This window comes from Bos taurus, chromosome 21 (genome assembly GCF_002263795.3).
Source record: "Bos taurus isolate L1 Dominette 01449 registration number 42190680 breed Hereford chromosome 21, ARS-UCD2.0, whole genome shotgun sequence".
In the NCBI taxonomy this organism is placed as follows: domain Eukaryota; kingdom Metazoa; phylum Chordata; class Mammalia; order Artiodactyla; family Bovidae; genus Bos; species Bos taurus.
Genome location: NC_037348.1, coordinates 27,119,344 through 27,141,527, shown reverse-complemented (window position 1 = coordinate 27,141,527; position 22,184 = coordinate 27,119,344). Strand labels below are relative to the sequence as shown.

Sequence of the window (22,184 nt, the reverse complement as noted above, 5' to 3'; positions counted from 1 at the left end):
TCAGAGTCTTTTCCAATGAGTCAACCCTTCGCATGAGGTGGCCAAAGTACTGGAGTTTCAACTTTAGCATCATTCTTTCCAAAGAACACCCGGGGTTGATCTCCTTCAGAATGGACTGGTTGGATCTCCTTACAGTCCAAGGGACTCTCAAGAGTCTTCTCCAACATCACAGTTCAAAAGCACCAATTCTTCGGTGCTCATCTTTCTTCATAGTCCAACTCTCACATGCATACATGACCACTGGAAGAACAATAGCCTTGAATAGACGGAACTTTGTTGTCAAAGTAATGTCTCTGCTTTTCAATATGCTATCTAGGTTGATTATAACTTTCCTTCCAAGGAGTAAGCATCTTTTAATTTCATGGCTGCAATCACCATCTGCAGTGATTTTGGAGTCCCAAAAAATAAAGTCTGACATTGTTTCCACTGTTTCCCCATCTATTTCCCATGAAGTGATGGGACCGGATGCTATGATCTTCGTTTTCTGAATGTTGAGCTTTAAGCCAACTTTTCACTCTCCACTTTCACTTTCATCAAGAGGCTTTTTAGTTCCTCTTCACTTTCTGCCATAAGGGTGGTGTCATCTGCATATCTGAGGTTATTGATATTTCTCCTGGCAATCTTGATTCCAGCCTGTGTTTCTTCCAGCCCAGCGTTTCTCATGATGTACTCTGCATATAAGTTAAATAAGCAGGGTGACAATATACAGCCTTGACGCACTGCTTTTCCTATTTGGAACCAGTTTGTTGTTCCATGTCCAGTTCGACCACTATCAGTCCCTACAAAACAAATAAGCAAACAAAACTGCACAAGAACCAAGAACCAGTAGAATAAACTTTTGGGGAAGGTGGGGCTGGTGGCGGGGGAAGGCTAGGAGGAGTGGCTGCTGACCCCTCAGGAGGACTTCCTCCAGTAGCTGTATCACAGAGGAGAGCTTGCCCTCAGCACCCCACTCTCCTTTCATATTTTTTTGAGAATACTTATTCATTTATTTATTTATTGGCTGTCCTGGGTCTTGGTTGCTTTCGCAGCCTTTCTGTAGTTGCAGTGAGTGGGGCTACTCTTTATTGAGGTACATGGGCTTCTCACTGTGGTGGCTTCTCTTGTTGTGGAGCATGGGTTTTATAGCACAGATTCAGTTGCAGTGCATGGGCTTAGTTGTTTCAAAGCTTGTGGGATCTTCCCGGACCAAACAGGGACACAGGACCTTCCCGGACTGAACTTGTGTCCTCTGCATTGACAGGTGGATTCTTACCCACTGTGCTACCAGGGAAGTCCTCTCGTTTCGTCTTTTCACTAAGCCCAGGTGCACGACCATCCATCTGCTGGATAGACAGACCCATCCTAGGGGAAAGCTGCTCACCCAGGGCAACTCCCAGCCATGGCAACCATGTTCATAAAGATGCTAAAGGCTGGAAGGGATCATCTGATCCGCATGGACGGGTGTGTCCCTGGGGGCATGGTGGAGAGCTCCCTAATCATTCCTTCACCTCTGGCTTTCCCTCCTGGACCCCCTAAAGTGCTCTCTGTTAAAATACAAGCAAACAAAGAAAAGGAAGAAGTGCCTGAATGTCCCACACATTCACAAGACACAATCTCTTCTCATCATACAGTAAAATGCAGGAGAAATAAGAGAATCAAGTAATACTCCTTTATTCAAATTCTGTGTTCTTGGGACTTCCCCGATGGTCTGGCGGCTATGACTCCAAGCTCCCAATGCAGGGGGCCTGGACTCAATCCCTGGTCAGAGAACTAGATCCCGAGTGTCACTACTAAGACCCGGTGCAGCCAAATAAATATTTTTTTAAAAAGATATCATTGCAAGAAAAAAAATTAATTCTGTGTTCTTATAGTCCACTTATTTTGAAAAATATTTTCATAAATATAGTATTAAAATAATACATAACATTTATTTAACATTTGCAAGATACTGGGCACTTTTTTTTTTACCTATAATAATTGGTTAAATCCTTATAGAGACCCTATGAGGTAATTAGTATTTTCTTCTTCATTTTAATATGAGGAAACTAAAAAGAGAAGCCAAGTGTGTTGCCTCACATCACATAGACAGTGATCTTTTTGCCTGATGTGAGAAACCAAAAGTTTTTTATTAGAGTTTTACTTATCAAACGTATCCTTGTATCTATATTTATCTTCCTGCTGCTAAATCCAAATTTGACAAGTATTGTATTGAATGAGCATCTAGTACAAGCAGATTAACCTTAAGTCAGAAGTTCTGGGTTTCATTCCCTATTTGGCACTTATTTGCAGGGTAATTGTATCTCTGTTTCCCTGGTATTTTATTCCAGGCCTGTCATTCCCAAAAGCACTCAATTTGGTTGATATAGGTCACCCTCTTATTATTAGCCTTTGAGCAAATTACCTAATTTTCCCAGACCCAACTTTGGATACTAACCCCTCCTTTTATTTTATTTTTATATTAATATGCTTGTTTATTTTTATTTTTGACTGTGTTGGGTCTTCATTGCTATGTGTGGTCTTCTCTCTAATTGCAGCATGAGGGCTTAGTTGTCGCTTAGCATGTGGGATCTTAGTTTCCCAACCAGGGATTGAACTCATGTCCCCTACAGTGGAAGGCAGATTCTTAACCACTGGACCACCAGAGAAGTCCCTACTCCCCCTCTATGATTGCAGAAGGTTAAATGGGCCAAAATGTGTGAGGATGCACAGCCCAAGATGCAACAAAAGTAGCTGTGCTGCACATATGTTGATGGAAACTGAAAGTCAATAACTGATTAATGTAGCCCTCACCATGCATGCTTAGATGCTTAGTCGCTTCAGCTGTGTCCAACTCTTTGCGACTCCATGTAGCCCAACCAGGCTCCTCTGTCCATGGGATTCTCCAGGCAAGAATACTGGAGTGGGTGGCCATGCCCTCCTCCAGGGGATCTTCCTGACCCAGGGATTGAACCCACATATCCTGCATCTCCTGCTTTGCAGGCAGGAGACACCAGGGAAGCCCTAGCCCTCACCAAAGATAGGCAAAATCTAGAACCTACTCAGAATCATAGTTATCCACTGTTTGTATCTTGACCAGAAGAGGGTCTTTCCCTTGCTAACTGTGAAAAGACACTTAGCATTCCTGTGTCAAGAGAATTTTTTTTAGGCCATGCTGTGCAGCATGTGAATGGCACCCCACTCCAGTACTCTTGCCTGGAAAATCCCATGGACGGAGGAGCCTGGTGGGCTGCAGTCCATGGGGTTGCTACGAGTTGGACACAACTGAGCGACTTCACTTTCACTTTTCACTTTCATGCTTTGGAGAAGGAAATGGCAACCCACTCCAGTGTTCTTGCCTGGAGAATCCCAGGGATGGGGGAGCCTGGTGGGCTGCCATCTATGGGATTGCACAGAGTCGGACACTACTGAAGCAACTTAGCAGCAGCAGCAGCAGAGCATCATGTGGGATCTTAGTTCCCCAACCAGGGATGGAACCTGTGCCCTCTACATTGGGAGCTTGCAGTCTTAACCACTGGACCACCAGAGAAGTCCTTTCTGGTTTTTTCTTAAAAGGCTGTTTTAAAATAGGCTCTCAGCTCATCCACAGAAGTGACTAGTCTTATTCCCAGAAGGTGGAGGTTTTGGATCTCAGATTTCCAGGGGCTTCCTCAGTTATTTAAGCACAGAGTACACATCTTGAATGTGGAGAACAGAAGCTAACTGGCCTCCCCTTGTGGTTTCAGGATGGGAGCCTTCTTCTCCCCATGTCTCCCTGCCTTCAACGTCCTCAAACTCATTGGGCTCATGTACCTGCGCAGCTGGGCCGTGCTGACCTGCAATGCACCGCACCAGCAAGTCTTCCGGGCCTCCAGGTCAGTGAGTGGAGAAAACTCACATCAACCACATTTGCCTTATCCAGGGGGGTCTCCCCAGCTCTCTGCCTGTCAAAATCTTGTTCACCCTCCATTTGCATTTCCTCCCTGAAGCCGTTGCCAGTGCCCACTGCTCCCCTCCACCCCGACCTTGGAAGGAATCACGACTCTTCTTTAAGCTCATGACACTTCCTTTACAACTTTTTCCTGAAGTTTGATCATCATCAGTGTCACTCACTCAGTCATGGCCGACTCCTCATGGACTATAGCCCGCCAGGCTCCTCTGTCCATGGAATTCTCCAGGCAAGAATACTGGAGTGGGTTGCCATTCCCTTCTCCAGGGCATCTTCCCAACTCAGATTGAACCCAGGTCTTCTGCATTGAAGACAGATTCTTTACCGTCTGAACTTTCTCAGCTCCTATATATATATATATATATTTATACATATTTATATGTGTATATACATTTTATATAAAATGTGTGGGCTTCCTGCATGGCACTAGTGGTAAAGAACCTGCCAGCCAATGCAGGAAACATAAGAGACACAGGTTTGATCCCTGGGTTGGGAAGATTTCCTGGAGTAGGGCGCTGTAACCCACTCCAGTATTCTTGCCTGGGAAATCCCATAGACAGAGGAGCCTGGTGGACTATGGTCCATAGGGTTTCACAGAGTCGGACACAATTGAAGCGACTTAGCATGCATGTGTAAAGAATGTGTATGCATAAATAGAGAAAGGCTTCACAGATTAATACTTACCTACTTACTACATTCTAAGTGGCCCGATATTTTCTTTATTCTTCTAGTCAGTCTATTTCATTAGAGAGAGCGTGCTGTCTGAGAATCTGTAGGTGGACAGATCACCAAACAGACCTGCACTGTCCTCAGGGGAAGCCTGAGTGGCCGAGCTTTCAGATAATAACTTAGGATCCAGGGCCCAGGGCTTAATCAGGCGGAACTATTTTTCACCCTGAGAAGCTAGGAGCAGAGCAGATGAAAGGCTGAAAGACACATCCAAGCGAGAGAGTTAAGAACCACAATGAAGGAGTCACACCATCCTCAGACATAGGGGACAAGCTCAAGGCTGGGGACTAGAGAGGGAATCACTACTTAAGGACTCAGGTGGGTGGGACAAAGGTTCTAAGATTTTTTCCATGAATTAGGTTTACTGGCCATGTGGTCACCCCTCTCTTGGTTTGAGGTGGACAGGTGCTCAGAAAGTGTTTAGTAGATGAGCAGGTTGGGCTGGGTGATCACTAATTTCCTTGGAGTATCCATTTCTAGTTTGCTAAATTGCCTGTGACCCTGTGACAGACCCTTTCCTTAGCAGTAATGGGAGGAGGATATTTTTCTGTTTCCAGAGAGTTAGGGCTACAGTTTCTGTGTTGATGTTTTGGGGGGCAGGAGAGGTGGGGTGATACATACGCGTCAGTGGCAGCTGGCCAGGGAACGAACTCAACACCTGGCACTTGTTTTCTTTGCAGATCCAACAATTTCTACTTGGCAATGCTTCTGTTTATGCTCTTCCTATGCATGCTGCCAACCATTTTTGCTATTGTCCGGTACAAACCATCTTTAAATTGTGGACCATTCAGGTAAGTCAGGGCTTCCCAGGTGGCGCTAGTGGTAAAGAACCTGCCTGCCAATGCAAGATAAGTAAGAGACTTGGGTCAGATCCCTGGGTAGGGAAGACTCTCTGGCATAGGAAATGGCATCCTACTACAGTATTCTTGCCATTAATAGAGGAGCATCCCATGGACAGAGAAGCCTGGAGGGCTACAGTCCCTGGGGTCTCAGAAGAGTTGAACATGACTGAGCATGCACGCACAGGTAAGTTATTTTAGTTTATTCGGCTCTGCCTGGAGCTACTGACAGCAGAAGGGAAAGGACTCCTGTATTGAACTGAATTCTCCTGGCTCACAAAGCAGGTCAACAGCAGAGAGAAACTGCAAATTCATGTCTTTTAAATCCATGACCAGTGTTCTTCACTTGCTAAGCCAGCTGCCCTCAAATATGATCATCTTTGTCCTCATCTTTAAAAGAGACAGCCCACTTAAAATCAAAATGGGGAAAGGCATTGCTCCAGTGCTGGAGAGAAATTCTACCTGGTCAGTCTTATCCTTCTAGAACTCAGAAAGATTTTACTAAAAGATTGTCCATGTCACTTTAAAAAAAAAAAGATATTTTTGATGTGGACCATTTTTGAAGTCTTTATTGAATTTGTTACAACATTACTTCTGTTTTTTATGCTTTGGTTTTTTGGCCATGAGGCACGTAGGATCCTAGCTCCCTGACCAGGGATCAAACCCACACTCTCTGCATTGGAAGCATGGAGTCTTAACCACTGGGGGGCCAGGGAAGTCCCTAGTGTCACTTTTGATTCTACACTTATCTAGCTGCATCAAGACAGAAGTCCCTAGAGGTATCTCCATCTAGGATTTGCTTTCAGTTAGGGTTTTTTGATTTTTTTTAATTTTATTTTTTGGCTGTGCAGCTTATGGGATTTTAGTTCCCCCACCAGGGATCAAACCCACGCCCCCTGCATTGGAAGCATGGAGTCAACCACTGGACCACTGAGGAAATCCCATTTAAGTCAGTTTTGATACATTTATGTAACATTTAGAGTCTGTCTTTGTAAACCTTATACACACACCAGTTCAGTTCAGTTCAGTCGCTCAGTCGTGTCTGACTCTTTGCGACCCCATGAATTGCAGCACGCCAGGCCTCCTGTCCATCACCATCTCCTGGAGTTCACTCAAACTCACGTCCATCGAGTCGGTGATGCCATCCAGCCATCTCATCCTCTGTCGTCCCCTTCTCCTCCTGCCCCCAATCCCTCCCAGCATCAGAGTCTTTTCCAATGAGTCAACTCTTCGCATGAGGTGGCCAAAGTCCTGGAGTTTCAGCTTTAGCATCATTCTTTCCCAAGAACACCCAGGGTTGATCTCCTTCAGAATGGACTGGTTGGATCTCCTTGCAGTCCAAGGGACTCTCAAGAGTCTTCTCCAACACCACAGTTCAAAAGCACCAATTCTTCCGTGCTCATCTTTCTTCACAGTCCAACTCTCACATCCATACATGACCACTGGAAAAACCATAGCCTTGACTAGATGGACCTTTGTTGGCAAAGTAATATCTCTGCTTTTGAATATGCTATATAGGTTGGTCATAACTTTTCTTCCAAGGAGTAAGCGTCTTTTAATTTCATGGCTGCAATCACCATCTGCAGTGATTTTGGAGCCCAAAAAGATAAAGTCTGACACTGTTTCCCCATCTATTTCCCATGAAGTGATGGGACCAGATGCCATGATCTTCGTTTTCTGAATGTTGAGCTTTAAGCCAACTTTTTCACTCTCCACGTTCACTTTCTTCAAGAGGCTTTTGAGTTCCTCTTCACTTTCTGCCATAAGGGTGGTGTCATCTGCATATCTGAGGTTATTGATATTTCTCCGGGCAATCTTGATTCATACCCCCATGTAATTATTGACCTCATCTTCAAGTCTACATGTTAATCAAATGAATACTTCAGACGGTATCATCTTAGGAACCTTACATATCATCCACATTCATCAGATACTTACTTAAGCTGTGAAACTGACTTGGGGATTGGACTCTAGCCAACTAGTTCCCCTGCCTCCTTTTTTTTTAATGGCTCACAGGATCCTTCTGCCAAAAGCAATATAATCTGGAATTATGGTTTTCTTTCTCACAGTGGACAAGAGAAAATTTATGACATCGTGTCAGAAACCATTGAGAAGGACTTTCCCACGTGGTTTGGCTCTGTGATTGGGTATATCAGTAGCCCTGTGGTCATCCTGCCAGCTGTACTGCTACTTTTGTGAGTACTTTCCTGCCAGTTCTGGGGGGACTTCTATGTGTTTGGCCAACAAGAAAATCACTGCTTCCCGTAAGAGTATAAATTCAGTGAGTTCATTCAAAAGTCACTTATGGAGCCTGATGATCTGAGCTGGAACACTGAATCCCATGGGGACCAGGGAGGCAGAGCATGATGGATTCATCACCAGGATTTGAGCCATTGCTGTGGCCATTATCATGGGGTTTAGTGTCATTATCATTATTTTACTTTCCAGAGGTTTACTCTCAACATGGAATTTTATAGTGCAGCTCAGTAGTGTCTGTTTTGACTTAAAGGGAAAAGAACATCAAATAGTGGATCCAAGATTCCTGGCATGCTGCACTGTAAATGCCTCACCCATCTTCACTCCTTCCTTACTGTTGTCACCTGTGAAGAATTTCAGGTCCACGGAGGTGGCTTTGAAAATCAGGAGAGAGAAAAGGAATGCCGCCCCTTCCTGGTGCTCACCAGTCTGAGAACTCGCTGATACCTTTTGTCCTCAGAGGGTGGGCTGGGGTGGGAGTGGGGGTTGGCTGGTCGCCCACATCTGGCGGGGAACACGGCCAGAAAAGCTGAGAAAGGAGATGAAGTACACTCACCACCCTGTGCTCTTCCACCCTAGCATGCTCATCTATTACCTGCAGAGCATTGCAAGATCCTTAAAACTCAGCAACCACCAGCTCAGAATGCAGATCCAAAATGCAAGTATTGTGTAACCTTTACTGTTCTGAATGTGTGTTAGCCATCTGACTGATGTCCCTGGCCAGGAAATACAAATGAGGTCATGCTTGGACTCTTGGCCCTCCCTCCCCTGGTCAGGACCTCCCAGGGCTATATCGTTACAAGAATACCCAGGCCCTCTATTGTCAGAATAAGCTTCCTGTCCCAGACGCTTTGCTGAAGCCCTCAGCAAAGGGGCTGAGCATCAGCATCCTCTCCTGTGACCACATGGAGCTTACAATGGACTAGGCTCTTCTGGCTCTGCTGACTGGGAGGGGAGAAAGGATTCCTCCCCAGTCCCATGTCAAGTTGGAATCTGAATCCAAAGACACTGTTTAGACTCAAAGACCTACCTTTTCCCTATCTTTTAATTTCTGGTTGTCATTACAGTAAGTCCCCTACATAATGAACAAGTTCTGTTCAGAGAGTGTATTTGTAAGTCCAATTTGTTTGTAAGTCCAAAAAGTTAGCATAGGTACTCAGCTAGCATAATTGGCTATATATCACTGTTCCGTCATTGGAGAAGGCAATGGCACCCCACTCCAGCACTCTTGCCTGGAAAATGCTATGGACGGAGGAGCCTGGTGGGCTCCTCCATGGGGTGGGGTCATGAAGAGTCAGACACGACTAAGAGACTTCCTTTTCACTTTCCACTTTCCTGCATTGGAGAAGGAAATGGCAACCCACTCCAGCGTTCTTGCCTGGAGAATCGAATCCCAGGGACGGGGGAGCCTGGTGGGCTGCTGTCTATGGGGTCGCACAGAGTCGGACACGACTGAAGCGCCTTAGCAGCAGCAGCACTGTTCTGTCATAGGTTTATCATGCTTTTCACATAAAAAGTACACAACAGACATACAAAATAAATAAAACATTTTTAATCCTACAGTACAGTACCCTGAAAAGTACAGTAGCACAGTACAGCAGCTGGCACACAGGGGCTCTCATCGAGTGAACAGGCAAGAAGAGTTATTGACTGGAGGAGGGAGTGGAGGGGGAGATGGTGGAGCTGAAGGGTCGTCAACAATAGGAGACGGAGGGTGAGCTGAGGTGTCACTCAGGCCAGATGTTGATGGGATGCATGTTCACATCTTTGAAAGTATGTAACTTGAAGTTTTGTATGGAGGGGACTTACTGTACCTTCTCTCGTGTCTGGGGCTCAAACCACAGATCTCAGAACAGTCAGAGAATGACCAATACTCACCAGTCTTTCCACAATTTCTCCTCCTCTGCGTGCATCCCAGGTGTTCCCCTAGGTCTGGGACTAGGAGGAGACAAGTGAGGCACCAGGGTGCCCAATTTAGAGGCACAGACTCAGAGGGTCACATCGACCCTGTGCTCTCACAGCCCCAAGTGTGAGCTCCTCCTTAAATTTGGCCCCTGGAGATCTCACTTGCTTCACCCCAGCCCCAGAACCCCATGTGAAACACTGCCACCTTTCTTTTTTTTAAACTCTCATAAATATCAATTAATGGGAAGAAACACTAACTTGTTTCATAACAAGTCAAATAAAAAAATGTATCTGGGGACTTCCCTGGCAGTCACATGGTTAAGACTGGGTTTCCATTGCAGGGGGCACAGGGTTCAATCCCTGATGTGGGAACTAAGATCCTACAGGCTGCATGGCTTGGCCACTAAAAAAAAAAAAAAAAGAAAGAGAGAGAAAGAAAGAAAGGAAAGAGAGAGAGAGAGAGATGCAGCCGGAGCTGCAAAGTGCATTTTTATGAAAACACGTCTGCCATGTGGTGGATGCATATTTCTCTTTTGTGCCTCAGGCAAACCATTCTTAGCAGAATCTCAACAAAATCTATCAAACAGCTGGCCCTAAAAGTGAAACTTGCCAGGGATTAAAGTTCAGCTTTCCAGGTATCAGCATGTATTCATTCAAGTCACAGGCTTAGGGTCAGCAGATGCTGTCCTCAGGTGATGGTAGTAGCTTGGCCATGGCCCAACTATGAGCAATGATGGCCCAGCTACAAGCGCCTTCCCCAGTCCCCATAAGAATAGTATTTGTTACTCCTTCCTGCTAAATCCAGAACAAATGTATGATTATCATTTATATTTTAGGCAAGATCTGAAGATAGGAAAAAAGTTGCCCAAATGGTAGAAGGTAAGTACAAACAAGAGTTCCTGATGTCTCAGTTGGTGGGCATTTTTTAAAAAACAGCAGTTTAAGGTTCAACACTAACAACAACAACAAAACTTCCTACTCTAGTTCAGTTTTCACAATTAATTAGACCCAATAAAAATCTAGGGATAAGCAAATACCTGGTGGTCCGGTGGTTAAGATTCTGTGCTCCCAATGCAGGCAGTGTAGGTTCGATCCCTGGTTGGGGAACTAATCCCACATACCTCAAGGTGTGATCAAAAATAAATAAAATAAAAAATGAAACAAAAACTGTAACCTAAAGCCTTCTTTAAAAAATAATCTTAGGATATAAATGTTGGTCTGTATCTATAATTTTTACACCAGACCTAAGCCTGTGAATAATCCCAAAACATGTCTGAAATCAGAAGGAAATATTGAAATAGGCAAGAAAAAGCAGCACAAAATTCTGGAGGAAGCCCATAAGAATGACTTGGCCTTGTTCACATCTGTGTACTTCCTCTCAGTGGCTCATTTCTTCCTTGCAAGATGCCCTCCCCTGTCTCTGCCCCTTGGGTCATGTCCCCCATGACCCTGTGGGGGCCTCTGTGTCTTCCACCTGTAGAACAATGTCAGGTGGGCAGGTCCAGCCATGAAAACAGATTTCCCAGTAAGGAATCCAAGCCCAATGGGCTCACCTCTTCCTGTCTTGCCCAGCAGTTCTTGGACACACTTGCTCCCATCTAGGCTTATCCAGGGAGAAGGAAAGAACATCCCTGTAGAAAGAATGAAAATATAAGGAGGATTGTGGGCTGAAGGGAGGGGAAAGTGGACAGGTACAACTCAAAGGAAACACATCTGCCACTTGGAGCCACTGACAAGTCATGGGATGAGCCAGAAGGATCACCAGACAATGGCAAAATTGCGTGGCTCATGTTGTCCTGCAGAAAATGAATGAGAAAATGACCCTAAAGGCTCTATTGGCTGGTTCTTATGTCTGCTTTTCCTTTTTTTTTTTTTTAATTCGATGGTTTTTTGATATTTATTTGTTTCTTTATTTGGCTGCCCCAGGTCTTAGTTTTGGCACATGGGATTTTTAGTTGTGGGATGCAATCTCTTAGTTCCCTGACCAGGGATGGAACCTGGGCCCCCTGCACTGAGAACTCAGAGTCTTAGCCACTGGACCACCAGGGAAGTCCCGTTTCATCTGCTTTAATCCAGAACTAATTGGGAGGGATGTGTTTCCTTCCAGGAAAATGCCTAAGAGCCTTGAGGCCTCAGGGTTGTGTTTGCTCCAACCACTTTCTCAGAGAGCAAGCCTACACATAAAAACTGCTGTGGGAAAGACTGTAGCTTATGTTACAAAATTCCACTGTTTCATTGTTGTTCAGTCACTAAGTCGTGTTCCACTCTGCAACCCCCTGGACTGCAGCCCACCAGGCTCCCCTGTTCTTGACCATTGTCTGGAGCTTGCTTAGATTCATATCCATTGAGTCGGTGATGCTATGTAACCATCTAATCCTCTGCCACCTACTTCTCCTCTTGCCCTCAATCTTTCCCAACATCAAGATCTTTTCTAATGAGTTGGCTCTTAGCATGAGGTGGCCAAATTCCACTGTCATTGTCAAGTATTATTTGCCAATGGAGCGTAATTCAGCTTAGTTCCAGTTGCCTTCAAAAATTAGGATTTCTATAAATTTTCTCGGGATAGCAATATCATCCTCTAATGTTCATTTTCCAGCCCAAGACCACATTTGTTTTTCACAATGTTCTCTGAATTGTTTCTAAAACATCGTAATTATCATCCAAGCTCCACTATATCCATTACATAGATAAACGACCAGAGCCCCAGAGCTAATGGGGCCATTAGATGGTGCAGCTAAAAAGGCTTGGAGTTCGTTTGATTCCTCCGACACTCCTTTCTGGCTTCCTAGGTGGCTCAGTGGTAAAGAATCCGCCTGCCAATGCAGGAGACATGGTTCAGTCCTTGGGTTGGGAAGATCCCCTGGAGAAGGAAATGGCAACACACTCCTGTATTCTTGCCTGGGAAATCCCATGAACAGAGGAGCCTGGCAGGCTACAGTCCATGGGGTCGAAAAGAGTCAGACATGACTGAGCAACTAAACAACAACACTTCCTTCCAACTCCAACTCTCAGTGAAGAAATGATTTGAATGATAAAGTGTCACCCATCTGGCTAGGAGTATCTGCAAGTGCACACAACTCTAGATGCACCTGCAGGAAGTCAGGATACTGGCAGTGACACCAACCTGAGTGTGTCTTCCCCTTGCCCTCCCTCTTCCTGCAGCCCGCATCCAAACCCAGGATGAAACCACCAAGAGGTTTCCCAAGGACAGTGATCTCGGCAGCCAGTTGTCCTCGGCTTACTCGGTGACACCCCAGAACAACGGCACTGTGGTCAATTTTGACTCATCGAGCAGCAGGAGTAGTAGGGTGGAGACCGTTGCCCAGCCCACGACCCCGAGCCCCCAGCCAGGGCCCGGCAGCCCCAGCTCCCCTCTTCCTGGCTTCTCCAGGTCTAGGCATTATTCTACCAGGTGAGTCATCTGCATCTCGGCAGAAAATCTGCCTCCTTGGTGATACCCTCCAGTGATGGCCCAGGGCCATAAAAAGCAGCATGAAAAGCCATTAACGCTTCAAAGGCCCTAACAGTTTCCAAGGAAGTGAGAGCCATTACATTCCATTTCTGCTGCATGTCACAAGGCCACTTCTTCCTGTGACAGCTGCTATTGAGAAGAAATGAGAGGACAAAGTTTATCAAGCAGGATGAATTCTTCCTTCTCAGCCTTCTGCCATGTAACCTATAAGCAAACCTTCCTGCCAGCCTAGGGTATTTATTTCTATAGCCTATGAAAAGAAAATGCCTTAAAAAATTTTTTTTCCATTGGGGACTTTAATGAAGACTGGGATTAATTTTATTTTATCCTTTAAATCAATATTTTTCTAAGACTTTTTAAAAATATGAACCATATTTAAAGTCTTTTATTGAATTTGTTACAATATTGCTTCTGTTTCATGTTTTGGTTCTTTGGCCAGGAGGTATGTGGGATCTTAGTTCCCCAACCAGGGATCGAACCTGCACCCCCTGCATTGGAAGGTGAAATTTTAACCACTGGACCACCGGGGAAATCCCAGAGGGATTAATTTTAATTAGTGTGTCAATTGTTTGCTTATCAATGGTAGCAACACTCTAACTCATGAATTCCCAAAACAAATTTATTGTAAAGAATTCTCTAGTGTCTAATTCAACAAGCTTTTATTGAGAATCAACTCTAGTCTCTGTGGTTACTGTAGCTGCAGAGATGATCAGACACAGTCTCTGCCTCAAGGAGTTGACAGTATAGTGGGAGAGTGATACCAGTAATTTTTATATAATGTGATAAATGCTATACTTCTGTGATAAACATATACTTTCAGAGGACGGGGTAAGTCTACATGGAGAATGCATAAATATTTAATAGAAACGGACTTTGGCCTTAAAGACTAAGTAAGAGCTCACTAATGGAGAAAAGCCAAGAATGTATCATAGTATTGAGTAATAAACTGTGTTTTTTTTTAAACTTTTATTTATTTATTCGGGTGCACCAGGTCTTAGTTGCAGCATGTGGGATCTATTTCCCTGAACAGAGATCAAACCCATGCCCCCTGCATCGGGAACCAGAGTCTTAACCACTGGACCACAAGGAAAATCCCATAAACTAGTATTGATGAAAAGCCACTTTTTAAATTGACTTAAAAAGAACAATTCTTGTATTTCTGGGATAAACCACACCTGGTGACAATGTACAATTCTTTTTATTTATTAAGAAACAAACTATGTTCCTGAGCATTCTTGGTTATAGACAGTATTGCCTAAGACCTATACCAGTTTAAAAAAAAAAAGTTTGCAGTTCTTAGTCAATTAAATCCCTCCATTAAAAGGAGACAATGGCATTGAAAAGAATGAAATAATGCTATTTCCAGCAACGTGGATGGACCAAGAGATTGACATACTGAGCGAAGTAAGTTAGAGAGGGAGAAATACCGTATGACATACTCTATATGTGGAATCTAGAAAGAAATGATACAAATGGACTTACAAACCAGAAAGAGACTCATAGACTTAGAGAGCAAACTTATGGTTGCCAGGGGGTTGAGGGGAAAGAATGAGGGGAAGGGATAGTTAGGACCTTTGGGATGGACATGTACACACTGCTATATTTAAAATGGATAACCAACAAGGGCCTATACACACTGCTATATTTAAAATGGATAACCAACAAGGACACACTACTGTATAGCACAGGGAAATCTGCTCAATGTTATATGGAAACCTGGATGAGAGAGGAGTTTGGGGGAGAATGGATACATGTATATGTAAGAGCTAAAGTTAAAAAAAAAAAGGAGACACTGCAGTAGATTAAAAAAAAAAAGAAGACAACGGTATTTGTGTAAAAAAAGTGGTTAGTGTGTGAGGTGATGAATGTGTTCATTAGCTTGAGTGTGGTAATTATTTCACAATATATACATATATTAAATCAAGTTGTGTACTTGAAACATATATAATTTTTATATGTCAATTATACCTCAATAAAGATGAGGTGTATATTACTATACTAGTAATTGAAAAGGTCCATTACTATTCCGCTATACAGACACACTATGATTTATTTAACCCATCTCCATTTATTATATTTTTGGTTTGGGGATATAGAGAGAATGTTATAAAGAAAAAACAAAAAATTAAAGAATGTACCATAGCAGAGAATAAGCATGAACAAAGGTATGATGTTATAAGGAAGTGAAGCATGTTTGGAAAATGACCATAGAAAAGGGAGCCTTGGAAGGGCTTCCCTGGTGGCTCAGGAGTAAAGAATCCACCAGCAATGCAGGAGACGTGGGTTCGATCCCTGGGTGGGGAAGATCCCCTGGAGACAGAAATGGCAACCCACTCCAGTATTCTTGCCTGGAGAATCCCATGGACAGAGTGCACCTGAGAGAGGACTCTATGGGGTCACAAAGAGTCAGACACGAGTAAGCAACTGAACACAAACACACAGAGAGCCTGGGAGGGAGGCAGGAGATGAGGCTGGAAAGAAATGCGATGCTGAACCACCAAGGCCTTTGAGTCTCTTTGGAATTAGAACATTGTCTCTTTATTATTATTATAATAAGTATAGTTGATTTACAAAGTCACATTAGTAAGTGATTAGTTATATAAACATAGATATATACATATAACTTCCCTGGTGACTCAGAGGGTAGAGAATCTGCCTGCAATTCGGGAGACTCGGGTTCAATACTTGGGTCAGGAAGATGCCCTGGAGAAGAGAATGGTTAACCAGTCCAGTATTCTTGTCTAGAAAATCCCATGACAGAGGAGTCTGGTGAGCTACAGTCTGTGGGGTCACAAAGAGTCAGACAAGTGACTTTCACTTTCTTTTCACCTCATTCTTTGCAGATTCTTTTTCATGATAGGTTATCACAAGATACTGACTATTGTTCCCTGTACTATACAGTAGGTCTTTGTTGTTTAAATTTTTTATCTTTTTTTGTTTGTTTGTTTTCACTCCAGACTGACTATATTATGGGCAAGATCTTTTATATTTTAGTTCTAGGCTGGCTAAGTTATTGGCAAGACCATTTCTGCATTATGTGGGTCAATTATTTCAATTGTACCTACACATAAGAGCAGAACCCTGCGGTCTTTTCATGGAGACTGGATATCGAAAAGGACACACTGGCCATAACTTATATGGAGAATTATATTTGATCAGAATGTAACACAGTGAAAACAATATAGATAAAATATAGGAGGGTTATTTGGCAGGGGGATTGTCTTGTTTTAAAGACAGTAAGTTAACAGGAATTGTCTTTGTGTATATATTGGGTTCTGGCAAGGAGGAGGGATTCCAATAGTCCTCGAGAGATGTCGGTTGAAAAAAAAAAAAAAACAACGCACAACCTAAAGTTTGAGAATTATGTTTTATTCAGCAGACTTACTGAGGACTGGGCTTCCCTGGTAGCTCAGATGGTAAAGAATCCACTTGCAATGCAGGAGGCCCTGGGTCAGGAAAATCCCCTGGAGAAGGGAATGGCAACCCACTCCAGTATTCTTGCCTGGAGAATCCCAGGCAAGAATACTGGAGTGGGCAAGTGGCAAGTGGCAAGCCCTGGCGGGCTACAGTCCATGGGGTCGCAGAGTCAGACATGACTGAGTGACTAACACACACACACACACACACACACAGTGAGGACTATGGCCTAGGACATGCATCTCAGATAGTTCTGAGGGACTGTTCCAAAGAGGTAAGGGAGAAGTCAGAATACATAGGAAGTTTTGCTGGAAAATAACCATGCAGTGGCCCACTCCAGGGTTCTTGCCTGGAGAATTCCAGGGACAGGGAAGCCTGGTGGGCTGCCGTCTATGGGGTCACACAGAGTCAGACACGACTGAAGCGACTTAGCAGCAGCAGCAGCAGCAACCATGCGGTGGAACATCAAAGGATAACTGCTAGTTGCAAAATACAGACAACTCAACTTAATGATTTCAGTGCTTTAAAAAAAAATTTTTATTGGAGTATAATTGCTTTTCAATATTGTATTTATTTCTGCTGCACAACATGAGTCAGCCATATGTACTCATATATCCCCTCCCTCTTGAGCCTCCCTCCATACCCTCATCCCACTTTTCTAGGTCATCACAGAGCACCGAGCTGAGCTCCCTATTCTATGGAAAGATGCAAGAGTCTGGGCTCATTGAAATCATTCATTTGATTTGAATCTCAGCTACCTAGGGCCAGTATCTTATTTTTCTCCATTCTGAAATTCCCTCAGGCTGCCCTGTTTTGGGTAGCTGCTGTGCCTGATGGCTTTACATTTTTGGTTTAAAGAAATGGCAGGTGACATTCTTTTTTTTTTTAGTGTAACAGAAATGTATTGTCTCTTGGTTATGTAGACTGGAAGTCTGAGCCTAAGTTGTTTGCAGGGCCCTGTTCCCACTGAAAGCTCTAGAGAAGGATCTGTTCCAAGCCTGTCCTGGCTTCTGGTAGTTCCTTGACTTGTGGTAGCGTAACTGAAGGTGACAATCTTTGTCCATACATTATGGGGAGGAACTGTCCAAGAATCTGGACAGCTACATGGCAGAGATGATCAGGGGCAATGTTCACAGAATGCACTCCACAATTCCTAGACACACTGGTTTAGTTGTGGTTTAGTCACTCAGTCATGTCTGACTCTTTGTGATCCCATGGACTGTAGTGCACCAGGCTCCTCTGTCCCTGGGATTTCCCAGGCAGGAAAACTCTAGTGGGTTTCCATTTCCTCCTCCAGGGAAGCTTCCCAACCCAAGGATCCAACCTGCATCTCCTGTGTCTCCTGCATTGCAGGTGGATTCTTTACCTCTGAGTCACTGGGGAAGCCCCTAGGCCTAAAGAATTTTGGAGATGTTGAATGGGGTGAGTGTATTCTTCACATGAGAAGGACATGAATTTGGGGGGCCAAAAGCCAGAATGTTATAGACAAAACTGTATCCCCTCAAAATTTATATACTGAAGCCCTAACCACCTGTATTTGGAGACAGGGTCTATAAGGAGGTTAGAGGTTAAATGGGGCCAAACCGGGGGTGGGGGGGAAGGGTGGCTTAATCCAATAGGAAGCATCCTTATAAGAAGTGGAAGAGACACCCAGAACTCTGTCTCCTTCTGTGAGGATGGAGACAGAGGAGCCTGGCAGGCTCAGTCCGGTCCATGGGGTTGCAAAAGAGTAGGATACGACTTAGCAACTAAACAAGAACTACAGTGTTAGAAGAGGACTGTCAACAAGCCAGTAAAAGAAGTCTGACCAAACTAACCCTAAGAACACCTTGATTTTGGACTTCTAGCCGCTAGAGCTGTGAAAAAATAAATTTCTGCTGTTTAAGGCATCCAGTGTGTGCTTTTCTTTTATGGTGCCCTGCAGACTACTGGGGCTCCCCAGGTGGCAAAATTGATAAAGACCTACCTGCCAGTGCAGGAGACATAAGAGACGCAAGAGACACAGGTTCGATCCCTGGGTTGGTAAGATCCCTTGGCAGAGGGCATTTCAACCAGCTCCAGTATTCTTGCCTGGAGAATCCTCTGGACAGTGGAGCACAGTCCATGGGATCGCAAGAGTCAGACACTGCTGAGTGACTAACACTACACAGGCTATTACTAATACAGGGTCCTACACATTTCTTAAAAATTTTTCCTAGATGTTTTTTTTATTATAATGTTATTCAAGGTGGCATTTGGAATAGGGGTTCTAAGACTTTTGTGCACTCGTTAATAGTGTGGTCCTTGGTTCCTTTTCTTGAAGCCTGCTCTTATTGCTTATTGCCTCACATCAGTCTATCTTGTAGCTTCTGTTACTGAGCTGCTGCATTCAAAGGGACCTGACCCTGGTTTGTCTTCATATTGGAGGACAAAGACACTACGATTTCCAAATGCTATCCTTGAGGTTACGACTGGGAAGTTTAGGATAGGATAGTAAGTCCCCTGAACCAGCCTGTGTGCGGTGTGGTCAGCTCCATGTGCAGATGAGTTTCCTGAATGTCTTGCAGGAGTTGGGCGCTCTCCTCCTCTCCCCTGTTGGGGAGGGGGGGCCCTGATGTGTCAGGTTTGATTTGTTACAATATTGCTTCTGTTTTACCTTTTGGTGTTTTGGTCTCATGGCATGTGGGATCTTTGCTCTTCAACCAGTGAGGGAACCGGCACCCCCTGCAGTGGGAACGTGGAGTCTTAATCACTGGACCACCAGGGAGGTCCCCACTGGACACTCATTGATACTTCAGAGCAGGTTTTGATGAAAATGTAGAGGCAGCGGCCACCTGTCCTGCAACGCTTGTATGGCTTGGGGCTCTGAGAACACCAAAGCCACAGGTGTCTAACAGCCTCTGTCTTTCAGGTATCCATGTGGCCCACGTATGAGCACAAGTGACCTTCATAGGAGCAGATCCTGCACACCTGGGATGTTTACAAAGCACATTGAAGACGTTCACTCAGAACCTCTTTTCCGAAAAGATCTTCAGCCAATCAACCATGGGTTAGGGGTCTCAGCTTTGGTGCCACACAGTCCTCGGTCCCACGCCCTCAGATACTATCTCATTAATGAACGTGACTCTCAGCAAAAGAAACATTCAACTTTCTGGCCAGAAAGACATTTCAAGATAGACACCTCTGGGGACACTGTGGATATGTACCCCAGGAACATGAGACCGTGTGCACCCCTGGCTTCTCCACAGCTCAGTGAAGAAGAGGAGGAGGTTCCAAGGAGACAGGTGAGCAGACGGGCCTTCCACCCTCGCTCCTTGACCGACCTCCATGGGGTGCATCATTTTTATGTTGGCGAAAGTTCAGAAAGTCAGGCCCTGACTCCTGAGCTCCAGAGACCAACACATTACACATCTTGGAATGATGGCTTTGAGGGTCAACTTGACAGGCCTCTGTACATGCACAAAAAAGCACGCTCCCAGAATTTCCAATACCCCCAGCACCCTCTGAAGCCCAGGGTTAAGGCCAAGTTTGAGCCATCTGTCACAGAATCTGACTTCATGTCAGCAGCATCCAGCAGGGACCAGCAGAACAGTGGCACCAACCAGTACTTCCAGGTCACCCACAGCCAGCCCAAGTTCCCGAGGTCTGCGGGCCAGTTTGGCCGGAGGAAGGCCATATCGAGGCAGGAGTTGACTGCAGGTCTGAATGACCTGATTTGTTCAAACGTCTAGGGCTTTCTTCTGGCATCCTGTTCCTAGAAATCACTCCTACTGGTGGAATGTGGTGTGGTTGACAATGCATGGTCCCTCCCCTTCTGGGAAGACAGACAAACACACCCAGCGGAGGTGATCAGTGGGGCATATCCAGGCACGTCATCTGCTGGTTGTGGCCCAGAGACCCATTCAGTGTGACTCCAAATCATAAGCAAGCCAGGCAGCTCGTCTAATTGCAAAACCCTCACCTGACATGTCTACTCTTGTCCTGAATCCTAGGAGTGACCTGTTTGTGTTATAATGTTCTCTTGCAGCACACATAACTCAGTTCTTCCTGGTAAGCACCCCAAAATGAGTTGGCTGCCCTTAAAGATTTCACAGTGCTTAATTACTTCATATTAATAATCAGTTTGATAGTGACCAGGGTAAAATTTATTAAGAATGTAAGATGTTGAGGCTGAAACTCTAATACTTTGGCTACCTGATGTGAAGAGCTGACTCATTTGAAAAGACCCTGATGCTGGGAAAGATTGAAGGCGGGAGGAGAAGGGGACGACAGAGGATGAGATGGTTGGATGGCATCACTGACTCAATGGACATGAGTTTGAGTCAACTGCGGGAGTTGGTGATGGACAGGGAGGCCTGGCGTGCTGCAGTCCATGGGGTCGCAAAGAGTCGGACATGACTGAGCGACTGAACTGAACTGAACTGAAGAACGTACCATACTGTTTACCCAAATATGTATCTGTATTAGGGCTTCCCCCATGGCTTAGCGGGTAAAGAATTGGCCTGCAATGCTGGAGACAAGGAGACACAGGTTGGATCCCTGGGTCCGGCAAGATCCCCTGGAGGAGGAAATGGCAACCCTCTCCAGTATTCTTGCCCGAAAAATCCCATGGACAAAGGAGCCTGGTGGGCTACAGTCCATGGGGTCACAAAAAGTCAGACATAACTGAGCAACTAAGCACACACATATATCTGTATGAATTAGTCAGGACACTTGGGTTGGAGGTAACAAAATCTCCCCAAGGTTTATTGGTTCCTTTAACTGGGAGGGATGAGAATCAAGCTAGCTTCAGGCTCAGGTGGACCTGGCTATCAAACATCTTCTGGATTTCGTCTTCTCAACTCTACTTCTGTTTGTTGACCTTGTTTTCTCTTAACTGCCAACAGGCTTTCTCCATGTAGTAGGTGGAGGAGGAATGCACAGACACAGAAAATTCCAGGTTGATGGCATCCAGCCAATGAGCCCCAAGGAAAGAACAGAGCTATACTCATTTGCACTCCTCTCCTATTTCCATGATAACTCTTTCACTTTAAATTTATCTTTTAAGTTTTCTGTCTCCTCCATCAGACTGTTGAGTTCCTCTGGGAGAGGGATGGTGTTTATTCGTTTCTGCAGCCCTAGTAACTGATATATAACAGATTTTGTACTTGTTTTCCCCTTCTCATTACATAACAAACTTAGTAACTTAAAACAGCACTCATTTATCATCTCAGTTTCCATGGTTTACCTGGATGCTCAGCTAGGGTCTCAAGCAAGGTATCATCCAAGAGCCTGCATCTCATCTGGGGCTAGGGGGTCACCTTCCAATGTTGTGTGGCCGTTGGCAGCATTCACTTCCCTGGGGTTGTAGGACTGAGGTGTTCTGCTCCCAGAGGCGGCCTGCATTTCCTTACCACATGATCCTCTCCATAGTGTGGCTGTTTGTATCTTCAAGGCCGGCAAGAGAAGGCCTTCCCACGTTTGAATCTCTCTCTTGGCAAGACATGGACTATCTTTTAAAGGACCCACCTGATTAGGTCAGGCCCATTCAGGATAATGTCCTTTTGATTCACTCAAAGTTAATTAGTCAGAGACCTTAATTATATCTAAATAAATTCACCTTTACCATATAATAGAACCTCATCATGAGTGTGAAATCTTATCAGATTCACAGGTGCCAACATACTCAATAAATTTTTAG

At 44.7% G+C, this 22,184-nt stretch overlaps 1 protein-coding gene across 1 annotated transcript in view; it reads left to right on the top strand.

Moving 5' to 3' along the window:
• TMC3 (transmembrane channel like 3) overlaps positions 1-22,184 on the top strand; it is a 55,518-nt gene extending 33,334 nt beyond the window's left edge. The window contains exons 16-22 of the mRNA XM_003587557.5: positions 3,705-3,833; positions 5,317-5,427; positions 7,545-7,670; positions 8,311-8,389; positions 10,473-10,515; positions 12,799-13,048; positions 19,416-22,184. Coding sequence (XP_003587605.2) covers positions 3,705-3,833; positions 5,317-5,427; positions 7,545-7,670; positions 8,311-8,389; positions 10,473-10,515; positions 12,799-13,048; positions 19,416-20,235 — 1,558 coding nt within the window. The 3' untranslated portion in view covers positions 20,236-22,184. The remainder of the gene's footprint in view (positions 1-3,704; positions 3,834-5,316; positions 5,428-7,544; positions 7,671-8,310; positions 8,390-10,472; positions 10,516-12,798; positions 13,049-19,415) is intronic.